The sequence below is a fragment of the Pseudonaja textilis genome, chromosome 1, assembly GCF_049901715.1.
Source record: "Pseudonaja textilis isolate UNSWEBS1 chromosome 1, rPseTex1.2, whole genome shotgun sequence".
NCBI classification, from domain to species: domain Eukaryota; kingdom Metazoa; phylum Chordata; class Lepidosauria; order Squamata; family Elapidae; genus Pseudonaja; species Pseudonaja textilis.
In genome coordinates, this window is record NC_141990.1 from 274,279,030 (window position 1) to 274,299,778 (window position 20,749).

General features: G+C 33.1%; 1 protein-coding gene across 4 annotated transcripts in view; it reads left to right on the forward strand.

The window, feature by feature from the left end:
• The window catches only part of FMN1 (formin 1), a 136,661-nt gene extending 115,912 nt beyond the window's left edge, over positions 1-20,749 (forward strand). For 2 of the 4 annotated variants that reach the window (XM_087921830.1, XM_026710413.2), the window contains exons 14-17: positions 8,640-8,691; positions 9,778-9,927; positions 16,165-16,249; positions 17,334-20,748. In XM_087921830.1, coding sequence (XP_087777956.1) covers positions 8,640-8,691; positions 9,778-9,927; positions 16,165-16,249; positions 17,334-17,378 — 332 coding nt within the window. In that variant the 3' untranslated portion in view covers positions 17,379-20,748. Of the gene's footprint in view, positions 1-8,639; positions 8,692-9,777; positions 9,928-16,164; positions 16,334-17,333 lie in introns of those variants that run through there. The other 2 variants (XM_087921829.1, XM_087921828.1) reach the window with 2 other exon arrangements.

The window sequence follows — 20,749 nt, forward strand, 5'->3', positions numbered from 1 at the left end:
GGGAAAAAACTAGAAGCCACTCATATTGGCAGGAGAAAATCTGTGGCTTTTTTCTTCCTTTTCACATGGATTGCTCTTTCAAATAGAATATGGGACTCATATTAAGCCATATTTTCGATGTTTTTCATTTTCCATGGAAAGATTCTTCTGCGTGCTTGACAGCCCCCTATTGGGTCTTTGGAGGAAGTCCCCATTTTTGTCTTAACTGTATCCTCAAAGTTTATTTCTACTGCTTGCCATCACACTGAATGGATAGGCATAGCTATCTTAACCCATATCTAAGCCTTGATCTCTATATCTTTCTTTTATCTCCATCTTTCTCTTATTTCGTGTGTGTGTGTGTGTAAGAGAGGGAGGAAGGGAGGGGAGAGAGAGAGAGAGAGAGAGAGAGAGAGAGAATTTCACTTTTTAAAAATGTTTGATGGGTTAGATTGCAGGGCTTCAGGAATAGGTGAAAATTAAACCAGAAGTATGATATTTAGTGTGTGGAAATTATCTGGTACACATAAATACAATGTAAAATGGTTAGTTAAAAATGAGTGGTTGACCAACTGTATTTACCAAGAGTGATTTATGTGTGGTTAATCTCTACAGACTGTATTTTTCTACAGGGGTGTCATTCTTTCAGCAGATTCCCTGGTAATTGTAGAAAATATTTTTTTCAGTACAATCCTGGAACTATCTCCTTTGAAAAGTGGTGCAATTTCATACCAAAAACGTATGCTTAGGGTTATACCATTATGGGATGCATAATTACATGCTTTTGCATGCTTAACTTGCCAATATATATACTCTTGGTAATTTTCTTCATTCACTTTAAAAATCTGTAAATATTATCATTTTGAAAAATAGATAAAATTTTAATTTAATAATTTTCCATTGGGTGAAATTTAAGCCACTTGTTTTTTTACCTCTTACCATTCCCCAAATGTAGTTTTTTTAAATTTGAAATCAATCAGGATATACAAGCAAAATTGTTCTTCATGAGCAATAATAATGATGATTACAGAGGACAAAGTAAAAACAGTACATTCAACCAACCCTTACATTACGCTGTAACTTTCTTAGGGCAACTCACAGGTCATCAAGCTGAATGCTATAAAACTGTTCATCAGCAAAATAGCAATGTCCCCAGATAATCTGGTTATTGAGCAGAATAAAAATATAATAAACAATAAACAAAATGAAAGTGTGGACAGAATCATTGAATGGAATTTGAGAGAAATTACAGATTTTCACATTTAGAAGCGCCACATATTTTGATGGGAAAGACCACATTTTTAAAAAAGTATAAAACCAAAATTGCATTTTTTATCAGCTTTCTAGGTTTGTAAATGCTGGGAAAGCACTGCTTTTCCATTTAAGCACTGCGTTGTCTTATAAATGGTTTGTATTTTTCATTTTAATGAAGATCTATTTTTCAGTATTTTGATACACTAAGATCTCTTTTGTACATAATATTCACCACCACCACCCCATATAAAAAAAACTTTAAGTGATTTGTTACAGAAAAGGCAGAAAATGCTAGTATATCAAGGGCAGCTGTTTTTATTTTTTAAAGGAATGGTCTGGGAAGAAACTCCTGGATGGCTGTCAAGCAATGCATGATATGCTACATTACTGTTTCAGTTAGTGAATATTTTTCATTAGTTGTTAAAAACAAAATAAAATAGTCATTTGGAATTGTCAGGAATATGCTTCACAGTGCAATATTTTTTCATCTATGATATGTGTCTTTAGTTAGATAAAGAGTAGTTTAAAAAATCATAATTTCCATGTTTTTAAAATTCCAGTGATAACCAAACATTTATTGTGTTCATGATTTTCATTGCTTCATACACAGGCATTTTTCTCTTTTTTTCCATACTCATGAATTACAACAGCTGCAGACAACTGGAAAAAATATTAAAAGTGCCAGAGATAGAACAATTATCCTGGAATATCACAACTCTTTTAATACAGATGTTTTCTTTTTTCAAGAATGTTTGTATGCTCAAGCAGTTGCTATTGAAAGCAAAAGCTCAATCAATATAAATAATAGATTTCAACCCAAAACTGGGGAAAATGACAAGTTTCAGAGATTTCTTGCACATAGGTATGATTAAATATATTAGCAACATAAACGAAAAATGTAAACACAGGTTCAAAAAAGTATTAAAAAGGCAAAGTTAAACTAACTTTTCCCATTCTAACTCCTTCAGATGAATTGGGTAAAGAAGTAGAATTTTTCTTCAGCTAGGAAAAGAGTGAAGTAACTAAATCTAATTAATTATTTTAATTTATTTGATTTAGACACTGCTCTATTCAAACCAACTTAGGGCAGCGATTCCAACCAACTCCAAATAATGTCCATTTCAGTTTCAGATTATTGAATCTTCATGACCACTAAATTTGGGAATTTTCTTCATATGAGAATGAGGAAATCATATTGGGATTAAAAAGTACCTATCATTCCAGTGAGATTGTATTATTTACCATCCTTATTTATCAATACATTTATTGTTTTGATATTTATATATCGAACTAACCAATAGGGGAAACCTTTTTCCATGGTCTAATTTTGTATACAGATTAGAATTTCAAGTTTGACTGTTTTGCTGAACCAAAGCCTACTACAATACTTTCTTAACACTAGGCTGTACATACCGGTAGATATTGTTCCTTCTCCTGTTCTTTTTAAAATATTAAATTATAAAATGGGAAGCTGATAAATCCATTTTTTAAGATATGCTTTATTTTTTAAATTCTAATTTTTTACTATATTATTATATTTTAATTCTTATTATTTTTTAATGTTTTTGTGCAAAGAAACAAATGTGTTCCATATAAAACACACATATATTTCTTCTTATAACTTTCTTGCTCCAATGTCTATCATAAACTCTACAATTCCGATGCTAATTCTGATCTAAAAGACTGTGTGGCAGAATAATTCATTATCCGCAATAGAAAGGTAATAAAAGAATAATTAAATGAGTTGAAGCAATTCATAGTATGAAAAAGTCTACACAAATCCATAGAAAATTAATTTCAATTTTGCTGTTTTCCTGCTGTGCCTTTAAAATGAACGTATACTCCCAACCACCTGAAATGTTTATTTGTAAAAGGAAAATGTCTAAATGAAGAGAATTCTTTAATCTGTTCTTCATACCAGCAGTGTAGAAAACTATATCTTAAGTGTGAGACGTTGCTGTACATATTATATTCCTAAAGTTTTACCTGGCTACATGAAATCAATCTTTACTAAGTTCAATTTATAAAATATAACCTCAGTTTCATAAATCATTCTAAGCAACTTCAGCTTCATAAATCATTCTAAGTAACTCACAGGAGGCAGTAATGCTGTGGTTTTTTTATTTTTTAAAGCAACTCAAATAACCACATCCATAAGTCTTTTTAAAGTTAGGTTCATTATCAATTTTTAAAACTCTATATTACCCAATATACTTATTTGCTTGGTATTTGTGATAATTTCTTGTTTTAGAGAAGACCTGTTTCCTATTCTTATTAACATAATTCATCATACTTCTGAGCACACTAAACTCCCCACCACTGCCTACATTAAAAAAAATCCTTCATTTTTATAGGGAAAAGTGTAGTCTGTCTGGTTTATTTTTTCAAAAGCTGAACAGATTGGTTTCATACATATTCTGTTTAAAAGGGATTAAAACCAATTTTCCAGTTTCTTAAATTGTTTGCCTGTGTTTAACAATCTCAGAAAGATTACTCTTTCTGTTTTCTTTGGAATACAAGCAAATGAAAAATATTCTTTCTTGTTATGTTAAATAATGCTATGTTTTAAAAGTTACCATGTTTAACCACAGTTGGGGTATAAAGGTTGATTAATAATGTGAATGCAGGAAAATCATGTTTGAAAAAAAATCATTTTGGGAGTTGTTTCCAAGGAAAATACTGAGTTTTGAGGCATATAGTATCATTGGTCTCAATTTATTTTGGTATTATATTTCAAAAGAGGATATGAACTGAAACACAATTTAAAATATGTTCCATTTCTTGAGTATATAAAAAAACCAAACTTTTTGAAAAGCCCTCTTTCTGTTGATATTCAAATATATCCAAAAATGAATATATAATAACTTACTTAGTTGGCTTCATTGCTATAATTGCCTAGTAAACTGACCTTCAACACAATTTTGACAAATTTATAGGCAACATTATCCATTTTTAAACAGAACATAATTCTTGGTTTCCTTGTATTACCTCTGATAATAAACAATTGAATTTATTCTGTGGGTGGAATGTATAAATATAATCAGTATTTTTGTGTTACTGTTAAGTGTATTTGAACTTTCATGCATCATGTAGTTGAAAAATGTCAAGATATTTTCCAAAATATCTCAAGTGTAAGGACAAGTAACACTTTACGATTTGCAAGCCCTTGTACAAAAATATGTATACATAATTTAAAAGCAGTTTACTTCCATAAGTTTGCTAAATAGACCAAACTAAAACTGGGTTGAAAACAGATTATGTGTAGTATTATACAAATAAAAATAGTATTATTAAGATTTATAAAAGACAGAATAAAATACTTTGCTTATTTTAGCTGAAGTAAGAATGGAAACTTGAGAGATCTGTGCTTTTGGTTTTTGGGCCTCTTTTATAACATTTTAACTAAAATTTTCATCTTGCCCCCTAATTAAAATCATGTACAACTTATATTATTAAAGGATTATATTACATCCTTTACTTCTTCATGTGTAAATCATAAAAATGATGGCAAGTGGGACAAAAGGTATGAAATTGCTTGGATCTGTAAATATTTTAACATAGTTAAAGAAAAAAAATCAAAACAAATTTAGGGTGCTCAAAGAGAAGGATCAGGACTAGGATAGATGGATGCTATCTGCATAATCCTCAATTTAAGATGGTAATTGGGGACTGAATTTATAAAGCTAAGCATTGCAGCTGTAAAATATGACATATTATATCATTTAGCAATGGCAATCCCAACACTCCTAGCTGTTTTTAGCACTCGTAGCTGCGTCATGATAACAACATGCATTCAAAGATGTAAATGGCAATATAGTTTGATCCATTTTATCTGTCTTCCAATCTGTTTTTCAAACAAGTTTTATTCAGTTTTCTCCTCCTATATCATTTCATTTATTTCAGTACATTTAATACACATATTCCATTAATTATTCCATTCATCTTTATATATTTAAACAAGGAAGCCACTCATAAAAAAATGTCTACTCCATTACAACCCTTCCTCGCATTTCATTTCACTTATTTCAATATATTTAATAAACATGTTCCATTAGTTATTGCAATTATCTCTATACATAAAGGAAAAGAGCTGAAATTCCATTATCAAAAGTAACAGTTCTATTTTCCATCTTATCAGTCTATATGTCCCTTTTTCATAACTTTAAATTTGTTTATGTTACCCCCAACACCTTGCAGAATCCCCTTTCTGAATATTAATCAACCATTATCTCTGTGTCTAATTTTCTCCACTTTTTTTACAATTTCCATATTTCTTTGTTTCCAAGTCCTGTTTCTTATCCCTTCTTTCCCCTTCTATTTTTCCCTTTATTCTTTCATTCCTATTTTTATCCCCCCTCCCTATTTGTGGCTTCCTTCCACCCTTCTAATATCTGCCGATTCTTTTTACCTTTTTTAATTTTTGGAATATTCCCGTCTTTATTTAACTTCTTACATCTCTTATATTTATTTCCCACTCTTTTCCTCCTTCTTTCCAAAATTCTTTGTTCTTGATGAGAATTAAAAATTGCCTCTTCTGTTGTTTGTTCCACTTCCTCTTCTGTCTTTTGTCTTTGTTGTTCATGTTCTACAATCTGCATTTTCCATAAATTTTAAAGCAAAGCCCAAGGATTCACCACACTCTTGTAATGTTTCTTTCATGTTTCTAAGTTCCATTTTTAATTCCAGAAGAGATGTCGCCATTTTAAAATTTTTCTATTTAACAATTTAATCCAAATAGTATCTATGAAGTTGGTTTCCAACAATCAGCTTTTATTTTATTCCTCTTGAATTTTAGTCCTCAGCTAATCCAATGTTAGATCCATGCCAGAATCAACAGTTAATCAGAGGGCAGAATCTTCTTATTTCTTTCTTTGTTTCAATGTTTCAGTTTTTCAAAGTTCTTGTTTTATTGAATCAATTTTCCTTACACTTTTTAAGAAACAGAGTCTTTTAGGGAAAAAAACCAAGTTAAATTTAACCATTAGATGACACTCTTTGTTATAGCAGATCTTCACCCCCTCTTTTTTTTAGCTATTCAGAGCTTTTTAAACCACAGTTTTCCAAGAATAAAAATCAATCAATCCCAATTAGTATTAAATTTTCTCTTTAAACAATCTATAGTTCAGCGTTATTAGTGCATGTATAGAATCAAAATATACTTATCCAAATTAGTTAGATGATTTCTTTTTCCAGCTTCTACCTTTCTCAAAGCCCCACCGCTGTCCAAAACAATTCACACCTTTTTTCCTCCTTTCACTTTGCCGCTTTAAATCCTTTCTTAAAGATTCTTGAAAAAGTTAATCCTAGGGGTATCTTTCATTTAATTATATTATCCCATTCCTCCTACTGTCCACTTCTTTCTCTCTCCAGCACAATCTTGTTCCAGCTTAATCTTCCCCTTCAGAGAGGCCATTTTAGACCCCCGCTTCAGACATCTTCAGGAGGGAGCAGTTGCCAAGCCAAGGAGAGGATTTGCAACTCCCCTCAATCCAGCTGATGATCTCCCCTTCCTCCAGTCTCCCCTTCCTCCACTGCCCCTACGAGGTGGCTTCTGCCCCAAATCTGACCAATCGGGGCTCTCCAACGCTGAAGCATGGACCAAAGCTGCAGACAATCGCAGTCAGCAGTCCATCTTCGGGAAACCAGCCAATCTGTCTTCAAATCTTGACTGACATGGCTTTCATAATCATATTAACTAAACTGGTCATGGAGAATGGCAACCCACTTTTTTGTCTTTCAGTTGTTCAAGGTATACATAAAATCCTTAATCTGATGGCACTGAGAAGTTTCTCCAGAGAGATGTATTCTAAAGTAATGGAGTGCTAGAATAACCTTGAGGATGCAACCAAAGCAACATTCAGCTAAGAGAAATATGAATCCAAAGCAGAAATGAAATTTGAGAAAATGTCTCGGTTTTAACTCTGCCACCTATTCTCTTACAGACAAATACAGGGAGGGGAGAAACATAAAATAGCATAAAAGCGAAGAATAAAAGCAGTTTTGGTCTTCACAATTTTGGCTTCACAAATCTGGTCTACTTCAAAGGGGTGACATCTAATCAGATTAAAAATGGGATTGCAGTGCAAAAGGACAGATGTTGTAGAACAATCTTGTAATTCTGACCCTACATAAAACTATTTTGTATTTAAGCCAATCTCATTTATACACTATCAAACTTAATTTTATTTATTCATTTATTAAGCATATTTATATGGCTATTTCTCTACCATAGGAATGTTGAATGGCATACAAAATTAAAACAAAACCAGTCACAATCCATTTTATTTTTACTAAGAGTTCCTTAAACCTGGTTTTATCAATTTCTATATGTTAGAGACTATTGGAAACTATTGGAAATAGGGTTCTTTTGTATACATGAAAATATAAGTGTACAGAGCATCATTTTTATTATGGTTTAGATAATTATAGCTGTTGCAGTTGGATTAAAATGGATTCTATTTCTAACCTATAAACTGCCACTGGTTCACACAACTAAGTTTTATGAATTTGTCATCAGTATAGACGTCTAGATTTAGTCCATAGTAACCTTGGAAACACAGGAAGGGTTGTCATATATAAGGTTTACATGCCTTTTATTTTGTGAAATTCAGCTATGTAGCACTATCAACTATGTAGCACTATATAGCACTATCTCTAGCCACCTGATAGGAACTGTTTCATTATTCCACAAAAAATTCCACAAAAAAGCTCCCAGGATATATCTGTATGTTGGGAATCAGAAGGGATAGGAGACCATAGTTTTTGAATAAATGAAGTCTAGACAGAAGTGTCAGTAATATTTCTTGTCAGGATCTGAAATATCTTTGTGTGATAACTTTGGTCCTGAACATCTAAATATTTTTCCTTTAGAGTATCTCTAAGCTTGATTGTTTACAGCTTGAGCTATAAACCCGGAGGTACAGTAATTCTAGGATATAGCTTCAAATACAGAGAAATATCTCTTTTGTTGAATATATCATTCATGGATTAAAAAAGCCATTAACTGCACAACATATGGAGTCGATTAGGTACAAGGAGACCAAAATCACTGTGAATTGTGCATACCTTCACTGTAAATAAAATCTCTTTGTAACACAATAAAAATAAGTGTTTTGTAATTGGTCTGTACAGTATCTCCTCACAACTAGTCCTTTCCTCATCATCATAAGAACAGCATATGCTTTTGTTCTAAAAACGTTTTATCCATTTATACCAGCCTCTATATTTCTGGCATATTAAGGTTAGTGCTCTTCCAACATTTACAAGAATGATATAATTTCTTAATTCACAATTCATATTTTAATACTCCAGATATTTCATTTTCTATGAGTGGTGTGAAATTATGAAACCCTTGAAATGTAGCACATATTCAGATTTCTAAAATTATTTTTAAATGCTTTTTGCAGCTGTAGAAGAACATAAGGAAGAGAAAAGTCACCTGGACAATGCACAAAAATGGTAAGGTCTCCAGTTAAGAAAACTGGAGCATTATAAATTAAAAAATACCTGTAAATAGGATTAGGATTGGGATTCTTTCTTAAATGCATATTACTCTTTCCAGCATTTTCACACAGTTAGAACTTGTTTGGGGAGATTAAATTATAGATGAAAATATATACAGTACACAGAGAAATCCAACAGGACTGAATTAAAGTGAACGTTGTAGCCTTCCGGTGACAGCTGTCTTTCCATATGAAAGGAAGGTTAGTTAAAAACATGGAGAGTATTATGTCACTTACTTGAAGAAAATAGTAGTCAAAGAACAATACGAGATAAATAAGCTTACTATTTGTCCAAAAGAGCATTTAAAAGTATTTTCTAGTCTTCATTTTAGGTCAAAAATCCAAAACCTTGCAAATTGTCTACTAAAGCTTTACATATGCATAGTTTCACCAGCCACGCCCTTCTTCAGAATAAGAAACTTAATTCTAAATCTCAATGCCCCCAATTTAACTTTTAAATTGTCCTTAAGCAAAAAGTTGTTCCAACTTGCTTGGAAGTTACAAATGAAGAAGCAGACAATATGTGGGAGGTGAAAATAGTCCTAGGAATATTCACCACAAAATTGTAACTCCAGTAGTACTATATTCTGGTGTTTGCTCTAGGTCAAATGATTTATTTTCAGGATATTAATACCTGAAAACCTTCAGTTAGGGAGAGGTTGCCATGACTTAATAGCCTATTATTTAGAGATTTATTAGGGGAATGTACAATGGTACAATTCAGTGCCTTTTTGTTAAACATCTGTTTTTAAAATGTGATTCTTTCTCAAACCTTACTTACCAGTTTGCTTTTTTTGCTTTTTCTGTTCTTATTGCTTATATAGATATCTGTCAACTGAATTCACTTAGGTGATGCAATAAAAACTCTAATATATATTATATTGCATCTGGTCTTTTTTATGGTATAGTTTCTACTTGTACCTGTTTTTTTTTTTTATTTAGCTTGGAATTTCTAGTCAGAAATCTATGCCAGCAAAATTTCCATTCAATTTCCCTATTGAGTTTATGTGTTGTCCATCTTTTCCCCCTCTACATCCTCCAGTTTTGAAGAAATGGTGAAGTACTATGGAATAAAGCCAAAATCTGGTGAAAAGGAGACCACACCGAATTACGTTTTCATGGTTTGGTATGAATTCAGCAGTGAGTTTAAGGCTATTTGGAAACGGGAGAACAAAAACATTTCTGAAGAACGGTAAGGTTCTAATAAAGCCATTAATACAATTTTAGAAGTCTGGGAGCTGTTCTTTTTCAAACTCAACAAATTATACTCCTGTATTTCTCAGGCGTCATTGTTTTCTTTGAGATCAAATGGACCTCAAGGAAAGATTATTCCCTCAGGGTGCCCAGAAAAGTTGACCAAAAGGATGCTGTCCCCACAAAAAGATAAACACATATAATCTGATAAATTACACTTTCTTAACCCCTTCCAATTGCCAGCTAGTGAAATGAAAGAGAAGCTGCACTAATTTGGAACAGATTGCTTCTCTTTGCATTTTCACATTGGACAACTTTAAGTGAAGCAATATTGGTGTTGCAGACAGCACTGACAAACAAAAGTGAAGTTAATATGTCCACACTTGCATCAAAGAAAGCCTGTGGGATTCAGATCCCATTTAGCACAGTGTCAAAATCCTGTACTGAATTTACAGCGTTATTTTTTGGTATCCTGTTGTCCCATCATTTCCTGATTTTATTAGTTTTTAGTTAAAACCCTTTTTTGTGTTAAGGTTTGAATTGTTTGAAGGTTTAAAGGGGGGAAAAAGAAAGATTGGGATGGTTACTTAATAATTTCATTACTGTACTATATTCTTTCATGTTGTAACAAATTTATGTTAAAAACATAGCACATTTTAAATTAGATATTATAATATTGTATTTTCTAGTCCAGTGGTCTTGCTACATTTCATTTTACTTCTCCCTCCTATTAAATTCACTTATATGACTCTCACTTCTTATACAGCCAAATTAATCCCATGCTCATTCATCAGGAAACAGGGTGGGAGTGATTTGAAAGTTTACAAAAGTAGAACATTTCCTCTTGCTGAATCCAGCCTAATGATGACTGGATGTGCTTAGTAGTCATGGACTGAATCTAGGGAAGGGAAATGGAATAAACATTTTAGAATAGGGCTGTCAAACTCTCAGATGCGTCACACACTGGTCAGTCCATACCCGGTTTAGTGAAGGGGAAAAATGTCCTGATATGTCATGATGACGTGAGTTTGACACCCCTGTTCTAGAAGAAGACATGGCTGGACCACTTCTGGACCTCTCCACATTATATTATTTTAGAGTAGGTCCCATTTGCAATTTTCTGGTATGTATAGTCTTCCTTCCTTTTTTTAAAAAATTATGTTCTATGGAACCCCATGGATTTTGCAAGAATTTATTATGGTTCTGTGTGAGGCTAACAAACACATAAAAAAAGTTCATTTAACTCAGCCAATTTTCTATCATTTGGGCTTTGACTCTTGATCAGAGATAGTGGGATTTTTTTTTAAAGGTGGTGTTCCCTGAAAAAACTAAAAACGTCTGTTGTACATTGTCAATCATACCCATGCTTCCTGATAAATTATATTGTTTGTAATCAACTTTTGATGCATATAGGTAATGAAATATTTGAGCAGAAACTATAAAATGATAATGTTGAGTTCAGTGCTAACATTATTGAAAATTTATTTAGATGTATTTGTGGCCAAACCCAACATATTCTATTGTTAAATAGACACCAGCTTCTATTTTAAAACAGGAATTTGAAAAGCAAAATATTATGGGACTATGTGCCACAAAAATACAAAGTAGGGAATATAGTAGCTTACTTGGAATGAACACAAATTTGCAGGCAAGCATCCCCTTCCTCATGTAACATTTGGTGAAAAGCTGGGTGGAAGCTAATAATTAATCTCAATGTTTAAAGCATGTGTGTATGTGTGTGGGGTGTCCCTTATATTAAACAAGCAAAGACTACATTACTATTCTTGAGCCTAAATGAACAATTTGTCAAATAAATAATTGGCATTCAACATAATAACAATGTTAATTGTCCAAAACTAGAAGCATAAATTTGCTTAAGCAACTATTTTAAATTAGATGCAGATGTGAATAATTCAGTAAATTGCTATACTTTTTATACAAGGAGATGTGCAAACATTGTAGGTCATTGGTGTCTTTCATCACAAGCAGCAATCTTAAGCAGCAGTTGGTTTTTCTGCTCAGAAAGAAAATGTCAGGGAAGGGGAAGTCTTCCTAGACTTGAAATTAGCCATAATATAAGCTGCTTGCAATTTCCCTTGAAATGTTTCCCTTGAAACAAAGATTTCATCACTGCCACCAGCAGCCACATAAAGAATAAGGGCAACTAAGGAAAAACACAAGCAAATCTTTATCAGGCCTTCTTTTCAAGATCAGTATCCTTTTTAGAAAGGATTCTAATATAAACAGTGTGGTTCAGGTGGATTAATTGGGAATTAATTAAGACACTCCATCTGTGTTGTTCTACTCTTGAAACACTCCAGTGTTTCGCAACCGCAGCAAGTTTAAGTTGGGTGGGCTTCAACTCCCAGAATCATGACTTCTGGGAATTGAAGTCCACATATCTTAAAGTGGCTGTGGTTGAGAAACAGTGAGATGTAAAATTTAAAAATCAAAGCCAGGAGCACGTTTTGTATCTTTCTATCTTTCAAAAAAATTTTCCCAGTCTGCACTTTTTTTTAGTTTCATGTGATTTCACAGTTTGACCACTGCAGCAAATGTCCAGAGTTTTGATGTACATTTATATAAATATGGAGCTTTAGATAATTTCTGATATTTAGAATATCAATACTTTAATGACATTAGCATGCAATTAATGTCTTATCTTTTGAGGAAATGCTCGGAAGAATACACACACATACACACAAACACACACACACATACAGAAGAAGAAACAATGAATTTGGTGTCATTGTTTTCTATTCTTTATACATAGAATTTTTCTTTTAAGGTGGGAAAGTATTCAAGTTTCAGTCAGCCAAAGTGGAGAAAAAATTATTCCACCCTCTCTTCTATGCTGTAGAGCAGGGGTCTCCAAACTTGGCAACTTTAAAACTTGTGGACTTCAACTCGCAGAAGCTATGCTGGCTGGAGAATTCTGGGAGTTGAAGTCCACAAGTCTTAAAGTTGCCAAGTTTGGAGACCTCTGCTGTAGAGAAAAATAATCCCAACATAGTAATGAGAGGCAGGCTTATCAGAAAAGAGGCAGTAGCATTAAGTTTAAAAAAAAAAAACTTTATTTTTCACTAAACCTTCTGTCATGAGCAAAATTGTTCCAGAGCAAGACATTGCTTAGAAATAAATCATCCCATTCATATTACCCTATGATTGTCAAATAAAATTCTAAAATATCATATTCCATCAGGTAATCTTTTTCTTCTTGAAATGTAAATGTTCATTCCTTTATATATTACCTGTAGTAATCTAATCCAGTGTTTCTCACACTTGGAAACTTTAAAATGGATGGATTTCAACTGGATAGTGGCTGGCTGGGGAATTCTGGGAACTGAAACCTTCACCATCTTAAATTGTCAGGTTGAAAAACACTAGTCTAGGTTAATCTAGGCTTGGAACTGGTGATATAAAATATGCCATTAATTACAAAATTATTTGAAACTACAAACTGGCTTATTTCTGTTATACTTACTTTATTCCCTCTAAATTTATTCCCATAATGACAAATCATGGTTTGATGTTATGCATAAATTCAACCTAAGACAATATTTATGTATACTTACTTTCAAAAGTAATTGTGCAGCATACTGGAAATAATTTGAAGCAAACTTTAAGTTTGCAGTGATAAATGTCAAATAAAAATTAACAATTTCTGTACCTATTGAACAGCATACCTTGAAAAAGCTAATAACATTTTAAAAAAACTTTTAACAAGGGATATTATAGTTATTGATATTTTCTTTCTTTCAGTCATATCTCATTCTCAGAGATGGTTGGGGAAATCCTGTAGTTTTCTTGATCAGATTTTTCAGACGTAGTTTGCCATTGCCTCTTTTCTAGGGCAGGGAGAAGATGACTGGCCCAAAGTCACTCACTCAGCTCCATACCCAAGATAAGATTGCAACACTCAGTCTCCTGTTTTCTCGCCTGATGCCTTAACCCAAAACTAGCTACCAATTATTTTTGGAACCTGTTGAGTGCCAAATCATCCATTGATAGACACTTAGACATTAACTATAACTATAGATTATGCAAAAGAGACTATCACTCATCCCAAAAGGAAACAAAAATACCCAAGCACCTCTCCACCAGCAATCAGCACCTAGATCAACATAGATTAATTCCAAGGTTAACATCAGACCAACAATCAAGTAAACAATACCCCAATCAAGAAACTGCCAAAGAAGCTAATAGCAAACAGCCCAATTAAAGAATCTCTAAGACCACCCCCACCAACACTGACAGGCAAGCCACTAGAGCAGGGCTGTCAAACTTGCGGCCTACACCCAGTTTAGCAAAGGGGGGAAAAGTCACAATATGTCACTTGACAACACAAGTTTTACACCCCTGCACTAGCATATAAATGGACAGCAAACAATACTCCTTACTAGCATTGATGATGATGTTACCTAGTTTGGATAATGAAATGTCTGCAAGAAAACAAGCATGGTCAGAGAGCAACAAGGACCACTCATGTCAACCCTGAGCTACAAATATTCTCCTTTATTAGTATTGTTGGAACCTTTTTTATAAATACCTCAAATTCTGTTAATCACAAGGAATTTAATGTTTTGAGAACGTATTATGGTAGCAGCTGGTTATATAAGATCCATTCTTCTGGTTTTGATACCAAATCAGTCTTTTAGTATCAAATCACTTCATGCCTTCCTACCCTTCCCTCCCTTGATCCTTTGAATGAAAAGGGGGTCATGAGGTTAAGTAAGCAACATTTTTCCATCCTCAGCTCTGAGACAACACTTATGTATTCTTGAAAAGGTGAAAACTTTATACTAGCAAATAAGAAAAAAATGTATGTTAAATCCTAATTAATATTGTTAACACGTGAACAATTTTATTTCATGTTTGTAATTACAAAAATATGCACTTTTGTAATGATCTTGAATTGGGTAATAAGTGTGAGTGACTATGTATGTATTTAATATTTGACCTACAATAAAAACATTTAGATTTAAAAATATGCCTCTTCCCAAAATCAACTAGTTAGAAATATTAACAATTTGGGCTGAAAGTTTCAGTGCTTAATTTTATAGAAAATGTTATAGAAAAGTGTTTGCTTGTTTGTTTACCACAAAAAAATTCTAGTCTTACTGATTTCCATTATTTTCTAGGATATATGAACCATTACGAAGACAATTCTGTTCTTTTTTGAATTAGTGTCAAACTGGCATTGCAGTTTTTGTGTCCATATTTCACAGTAACTGAAATTTTTGAAGTAATCTTCTTGGCCACTGACTGACAGTGTCTTGTAATAAAAACAGAACTTTGATGGGGCTACTTTAAAAGTCCCTTAGAAATGGACAACTGATATAATTTAGCTAGTCAAGATTATTGCAGCTTCTGTGCCACTAACCAGCAATAACGCAGTAATCCAACTAACTGTATTGTATATTATAGTCCTACTGACTCAACCAAAATAGTTATTAAAGAAGCTTAGGTTTTGTTGCTAAATTCCATGGATGAAATTTTGTTTATACCCAACTCTTTTCAACAAGACATTCCAGTGTTAGATAAAAATAACAGTTTGATATTTCAGTGAGCCAAGTAGTAGGAATGCATAGCAATTTTTTGTTTGTTTGTAATGTGGATCACTTGGTACTGAAATACCATCAAAATGGTAATTAGAGATCAAGAACAATCCATGAATTAAGAGGAAGAGAACCAATGTCTAACATTTAATATATGTCTTCAGTACAAACTGAAGTATCAAAAATGTAATGTCTGGCAAGTCACGGAATTTGTATCTTGATGTCATCATTGATTGGAGTTGGTACTGTATCATAATGATGAAGGTCATACTGGCCTGATAGGTGCTTTCTTGCAAGGAAAAGATTATGATTCAGTAATAGAACACGTGCTTTGCAATTAAACAAATTCATTTTATAGTATCTTCAGGTTGCGTTGAAGAAGCTCTGGGAAACTGTTCCTAAACAGGACTAATATGATTATGGGGTTGGATCAATTATTATCTCAGTAAAAGGCATTTTGTTGAGAAAACTCTCACCGATGGTGAACGTAGGTTAGGTCAGGTGCTATACCATCTCTAAAAATTGTAGATAATAATTATTCCAAATTTGTCACATAAGAGAATTGATGTAGTTTTTGTTTGCTTTATAAAGTATAGCTGTTTAGGAAAACAACTTTTATATGGTAAGCATATATCCTTGTTAAAGCTCTAATAATACTTACTTATATTTTGTTTTAGACTCCGAATGGCTCAGCAATCAGTGAGCAAGTTAACTTCAGAAAAGAAAGTGGAAACTAGAAAAATCAATCCAACTGCCAGTCTGGTAGGTTACATTCTTATTGTGATTCTGGTTTCTGGTTCTCTTTTAAATATAGCTGGAAGTTTTAGTTAATCCTTATGTAGCTAATCTATAAAAAAGCAAGTATGTATTTTCAATTTTAGAATAGGCATCCTAAAGACTTTTTCCTTAGAACCAGCTTACAAAATCATTGTAGATCTTAACTCAACATGTTTCTGTTTTTAAAAATAATCTGAATGTTAATTGAGCATTGACATTCTTTCCTGCTGCATTAAATAATCTCAGGCATTGTTTTTGCCTTTAAAGATTCTTTCCATTTCTGAAATATGAATATGATACTGTAGATTGACTACTGTCTTTTTTATGTAGACAGATGGATTTTTTTTTGCTGCGTGTTAGATGCTAAATACAGTTACGAGCAAGCTAGAGGGAATTAAGTCCAATTTAGTAACAAAGATATGACTATTTATTTGAGGGACAATCTGATGTTGAGCATGTATATGAAATCAAAAGAGAGTTTGCTATTAATTCATTTAATAGAAATTTATTCAAAATAGTATATGATAATGTACTGCTATCAAGTTTGTATTGGGTTTTCCACATGGACTGTGTAAAATACTCATTTTTGAAGAAAGGGAATGGAAAATCTCTACAAGTAGCTGGCTTCAAATCATGCCCTTACTTTTTTTTTTTTTTTACTTCTATAACTTTTCAATGTGACTTGCTCTAAATATATCCTTCCTGTCTTAGTGTGGCACTTCAGGAATTAATTTTCTGGAAAAAATGGAGGGAGGAGAAAGCTTATGTATACTCTGGTTTCAAATTGCTCCATTCTTTTGGCCTAAACCAGTGGTGGGATTCAAATATTTTTACTAATGGTTCTGTGGGCATGGTTTGGTGGGTGTGACAGGGGAAGGATACTGTAAAATCTCCAGTCAGAGGTGATATTTGCCAGTTCTCTGAACTACTCAAAATTTCTGCGACCAGTTCTTCAGAACTGGTCAGAACCTGCTGAATACCACCTCTGGCCTAAACCATATACTCTCTGAAGCTTTAAAACAGATGAAAGCAAAGAATGATGATAAACTCCTTTTCTCTTAAACAACAGAAAGAAAGACTACGTCAGAAAGAAGCTGGGGCAACTCCCAATTGAAAGAAGACCTCCCAAAATAAAAAACGACAACAGTGTGACCTTGATGATGCTACGCGTTGCCCCTTCCCTTCGGGAGCACCTTATTTTAGATAAAGTTCTGTGTTGCTTTTTTCTTCTGACAATCCACCAAAGACTTTTCAATCCCTTGGTTTATACAAGCAAGGGAATGCTAAGTAGTTTGTTTACATGGGAATTAGGAAGGGTTCCCCAGTAACTGTTTCTTATGTGGTTGAAACTGAATGGTTTTCTTAAAAGCAAAGAATGTCTCTATGCAAAGTGCACTATTATGGAAAAGCAAATCTGGATTTTAGGCAGGGAAATAAATAGCTTTATATCATCTGCAACAGATGTATGGGATGGCTAATATAAGTCTATTGAAGATTTGCTGAATTGGTGTCTGCTTAAAATTATTTTATGGCGTTCAAAGGATTAAGTTTATCTTCTATATTTTATTATAATTATTTTTATAAGAAGCTCAATCTATGCATAGGAATAGAAATACATTTTTGCATATATGGAGAGAATTGATATCAAGATGTATGCTGCACTACATTGACTAATGTTTTGAGTTTTGTTCTTATTTTTATAGTAAAATGAAGCAGTTGCGTATCTAGCTGAGGTTCAGATAGCATACATTATTTATAATCATTTAATTGGATGCTATGTAAAAACTGTTTCCATTATTTGTAATTAATCTAAAACAAAACCTATATTCTTTAACAGTTAACATTTTGATATAACCAATGTTTAGATATTTCTACATAAATCTATGAGTACGCATGTGTCTGGAATAGACTGTGCATACTTATATTCAAACACATTTTTACTTACATTGTGTGTGTGTGTGTGTGAGTGAGTGTGAGTGTGTCTGCCTAGTTTAAGAAAAAAGACAGCGTTGATCTCCCATGTTTCATGGTGTAACAACTTGTATGAAGGGCAGCTTAGAATTAAAATTTAAATGAATAAATAATAAAATTAAAATGCAATTCATGTCCTATATCAGAAGCTAAAGGATTGCAAAGCAAACCACACGACAGAGAAATAGATTGCAAAAGACTGCTGGCTGCTGCAACCTCATTAAAGTAAAGTTTTGCTGTGCCCCAATGCCAGCATTACTTTCACACCAGCGTGTGTTGTTATCCGTTGCGAACATTTGGGCTTAAATCCCATATTGGACAAAAAATGATGTTTATTAATTTATTACTGCTGTCTTATTTACAGACTATCACTAAACAAGATAGCCATTAAACAAGGAGGGGTTGTAATAATAATTAGGTTAAAAATAGCATAATGATAAAAAGTAATGACACATAGGCCAAAGTTGTTGACTCAACAGCTGAAGAAAATATGGAAACAGAAGTTGGTAATTTTTATTTTATGTATTTATTTATTAAAGTTATGTACCACACATCTCACTGATAAGGCGGCTCTGAGTGGCTATAATCAGGGTTCTACGATCTAAAAATAGCATGAAAAATATTTCCCCTTCTTGTCTCGAAGAAAGATGTGCCGCTGAATCTGAGTGGCGTGGTTTTCCAGCTCTTTTACTGCAGGAAGCTAAAGAAAGGTTGTTGGTATGCAGGGGTGGGCTGCTACCGGTTCTCCTGAACTGGGGAGAACCGGTAGCTAATTTTATCATTTTTAATGCCAGTTCAGCGAAACGGCAAATCCTATCCCTGGCTGGCCCCTCCCACTCCTCCCCACCAGTCTCCACACAGCCTGTTTTGGATGCCTGGTAAGTGTCCACGTGGAGGCTTGCGGAGGGTGAGAAACAGCCCCTCCTGGATGCTCGAGGAAAGCCTCCGGATCCCAGGAAGGGCGAAAATGGCCCTCCCACTATGGTGCATGAAGCTGACTAGAACACACCTACCATGGCCACGCCCACCCAGAAACCAGGCAGAGAACTGGTTGCTAAAATTTTTGAAGCCCACCCCTGTTGATATGTCATCCTCATAGCCTCTGCCTGTTCTCTTTTTTCAGGGATGCTTTGCATGTTCAGAAGCACAAAGAAGCATTTTTTGTTCCTCAAAAATGTCCCATCTTTTAAAGATAAAAGAAAAGTGCATTTAGTCTTCAGTTATGATAAAGCCACAGAGGGTATGATGAACAACAATAAAAAATATAAAAGAAAAAGACTGCATGATAAATAAAGACTTGGGAAGTGAATGCATGGTTATTCCATATGTCTTGTTAAAAATGATTAATTAACTGTAAAGGAAAAAAATGGAAATATGCAATATATAACTTCCTTTTTTTATCTTTGCACAATTAAGGAAAAGCGCTCTAAAGTGTATATATTATGATTGCTGTTGAAACATGACATTTGTAGAATATATAGTTAAACAGTTCCCAAAAAGAACTATTGTTGATGTTAGTAGTGAACACCAAAATATTATTTTTCTCTTAGATAGAAACATGACGTATTTTTCCCTTCATGAACGGAAACCAATACAATAAATTGAGAAAATTAAAATGGGTTGTGTAAAATGTAATAAAGATTTTTAGTTTTGTGAAATTTCACTAAAGTATCAAGTAGTTATGCACATAATATAATAAATTCCCCACTTCATAAATTATTTGCCATATACAATGTCAAATCTTTTGCTTCTAAGATTTGACAACTATCCATAAGTAAATCAAATACTTCTGAGTCCATTGGTTTCAAATTTTAGACTCATAATCCTATTCAAATTCTAAAATTAGAAGTGTGTAACAGTTGCTTTGTTACAGGACCTTTACACACTCAAGCAAGAAAAAGCAAAAACATGGTAATTTATGCTGAGACAGAGAGAGAATGACACATAGTGGTTAATTAAATTTTACTTAGTATAATTCAGTGTTGTTACTCTTTATGGCAGCTCGCCATTTTCAATTAAAAAAATTTGACAAAAAGTGTCAATATGAACTATCTTTATATTTTGCAATTAATAGATGAAATCCCACTTAATGTTATTTTGTAACATTTTAAATGAATCAATTTATTTTGCAAACTGGAAGATGTGTTATCATAATCTGCATTATATCAATGTCAATACAGAAGAACAAAAGAAAGATGATGTTATATGTATCATTTTCCATATTTCACCAAAGTTGTTGGAATAGGAAAAATAGAAGTAGAAATGTATTTTGTAGACAAGGAATGTCCAGAAACTCTACACGTTTTACCCAATCAAGAAAATATTCAGATCATATCCCCAATTGAATCCAATATCTACACATCCTACTTGGGTCTTTATTTTTCTACTAATGTATAGATGATTTTTTTTTCTCCTGCTTGGCTTGGATTGCTGTGATGTACTTTAGAGAATCTCAGTTTATAGTTGGATGAATGATATTGTAGAACTGTGTGTTTATATAAAAAATTAGAATAT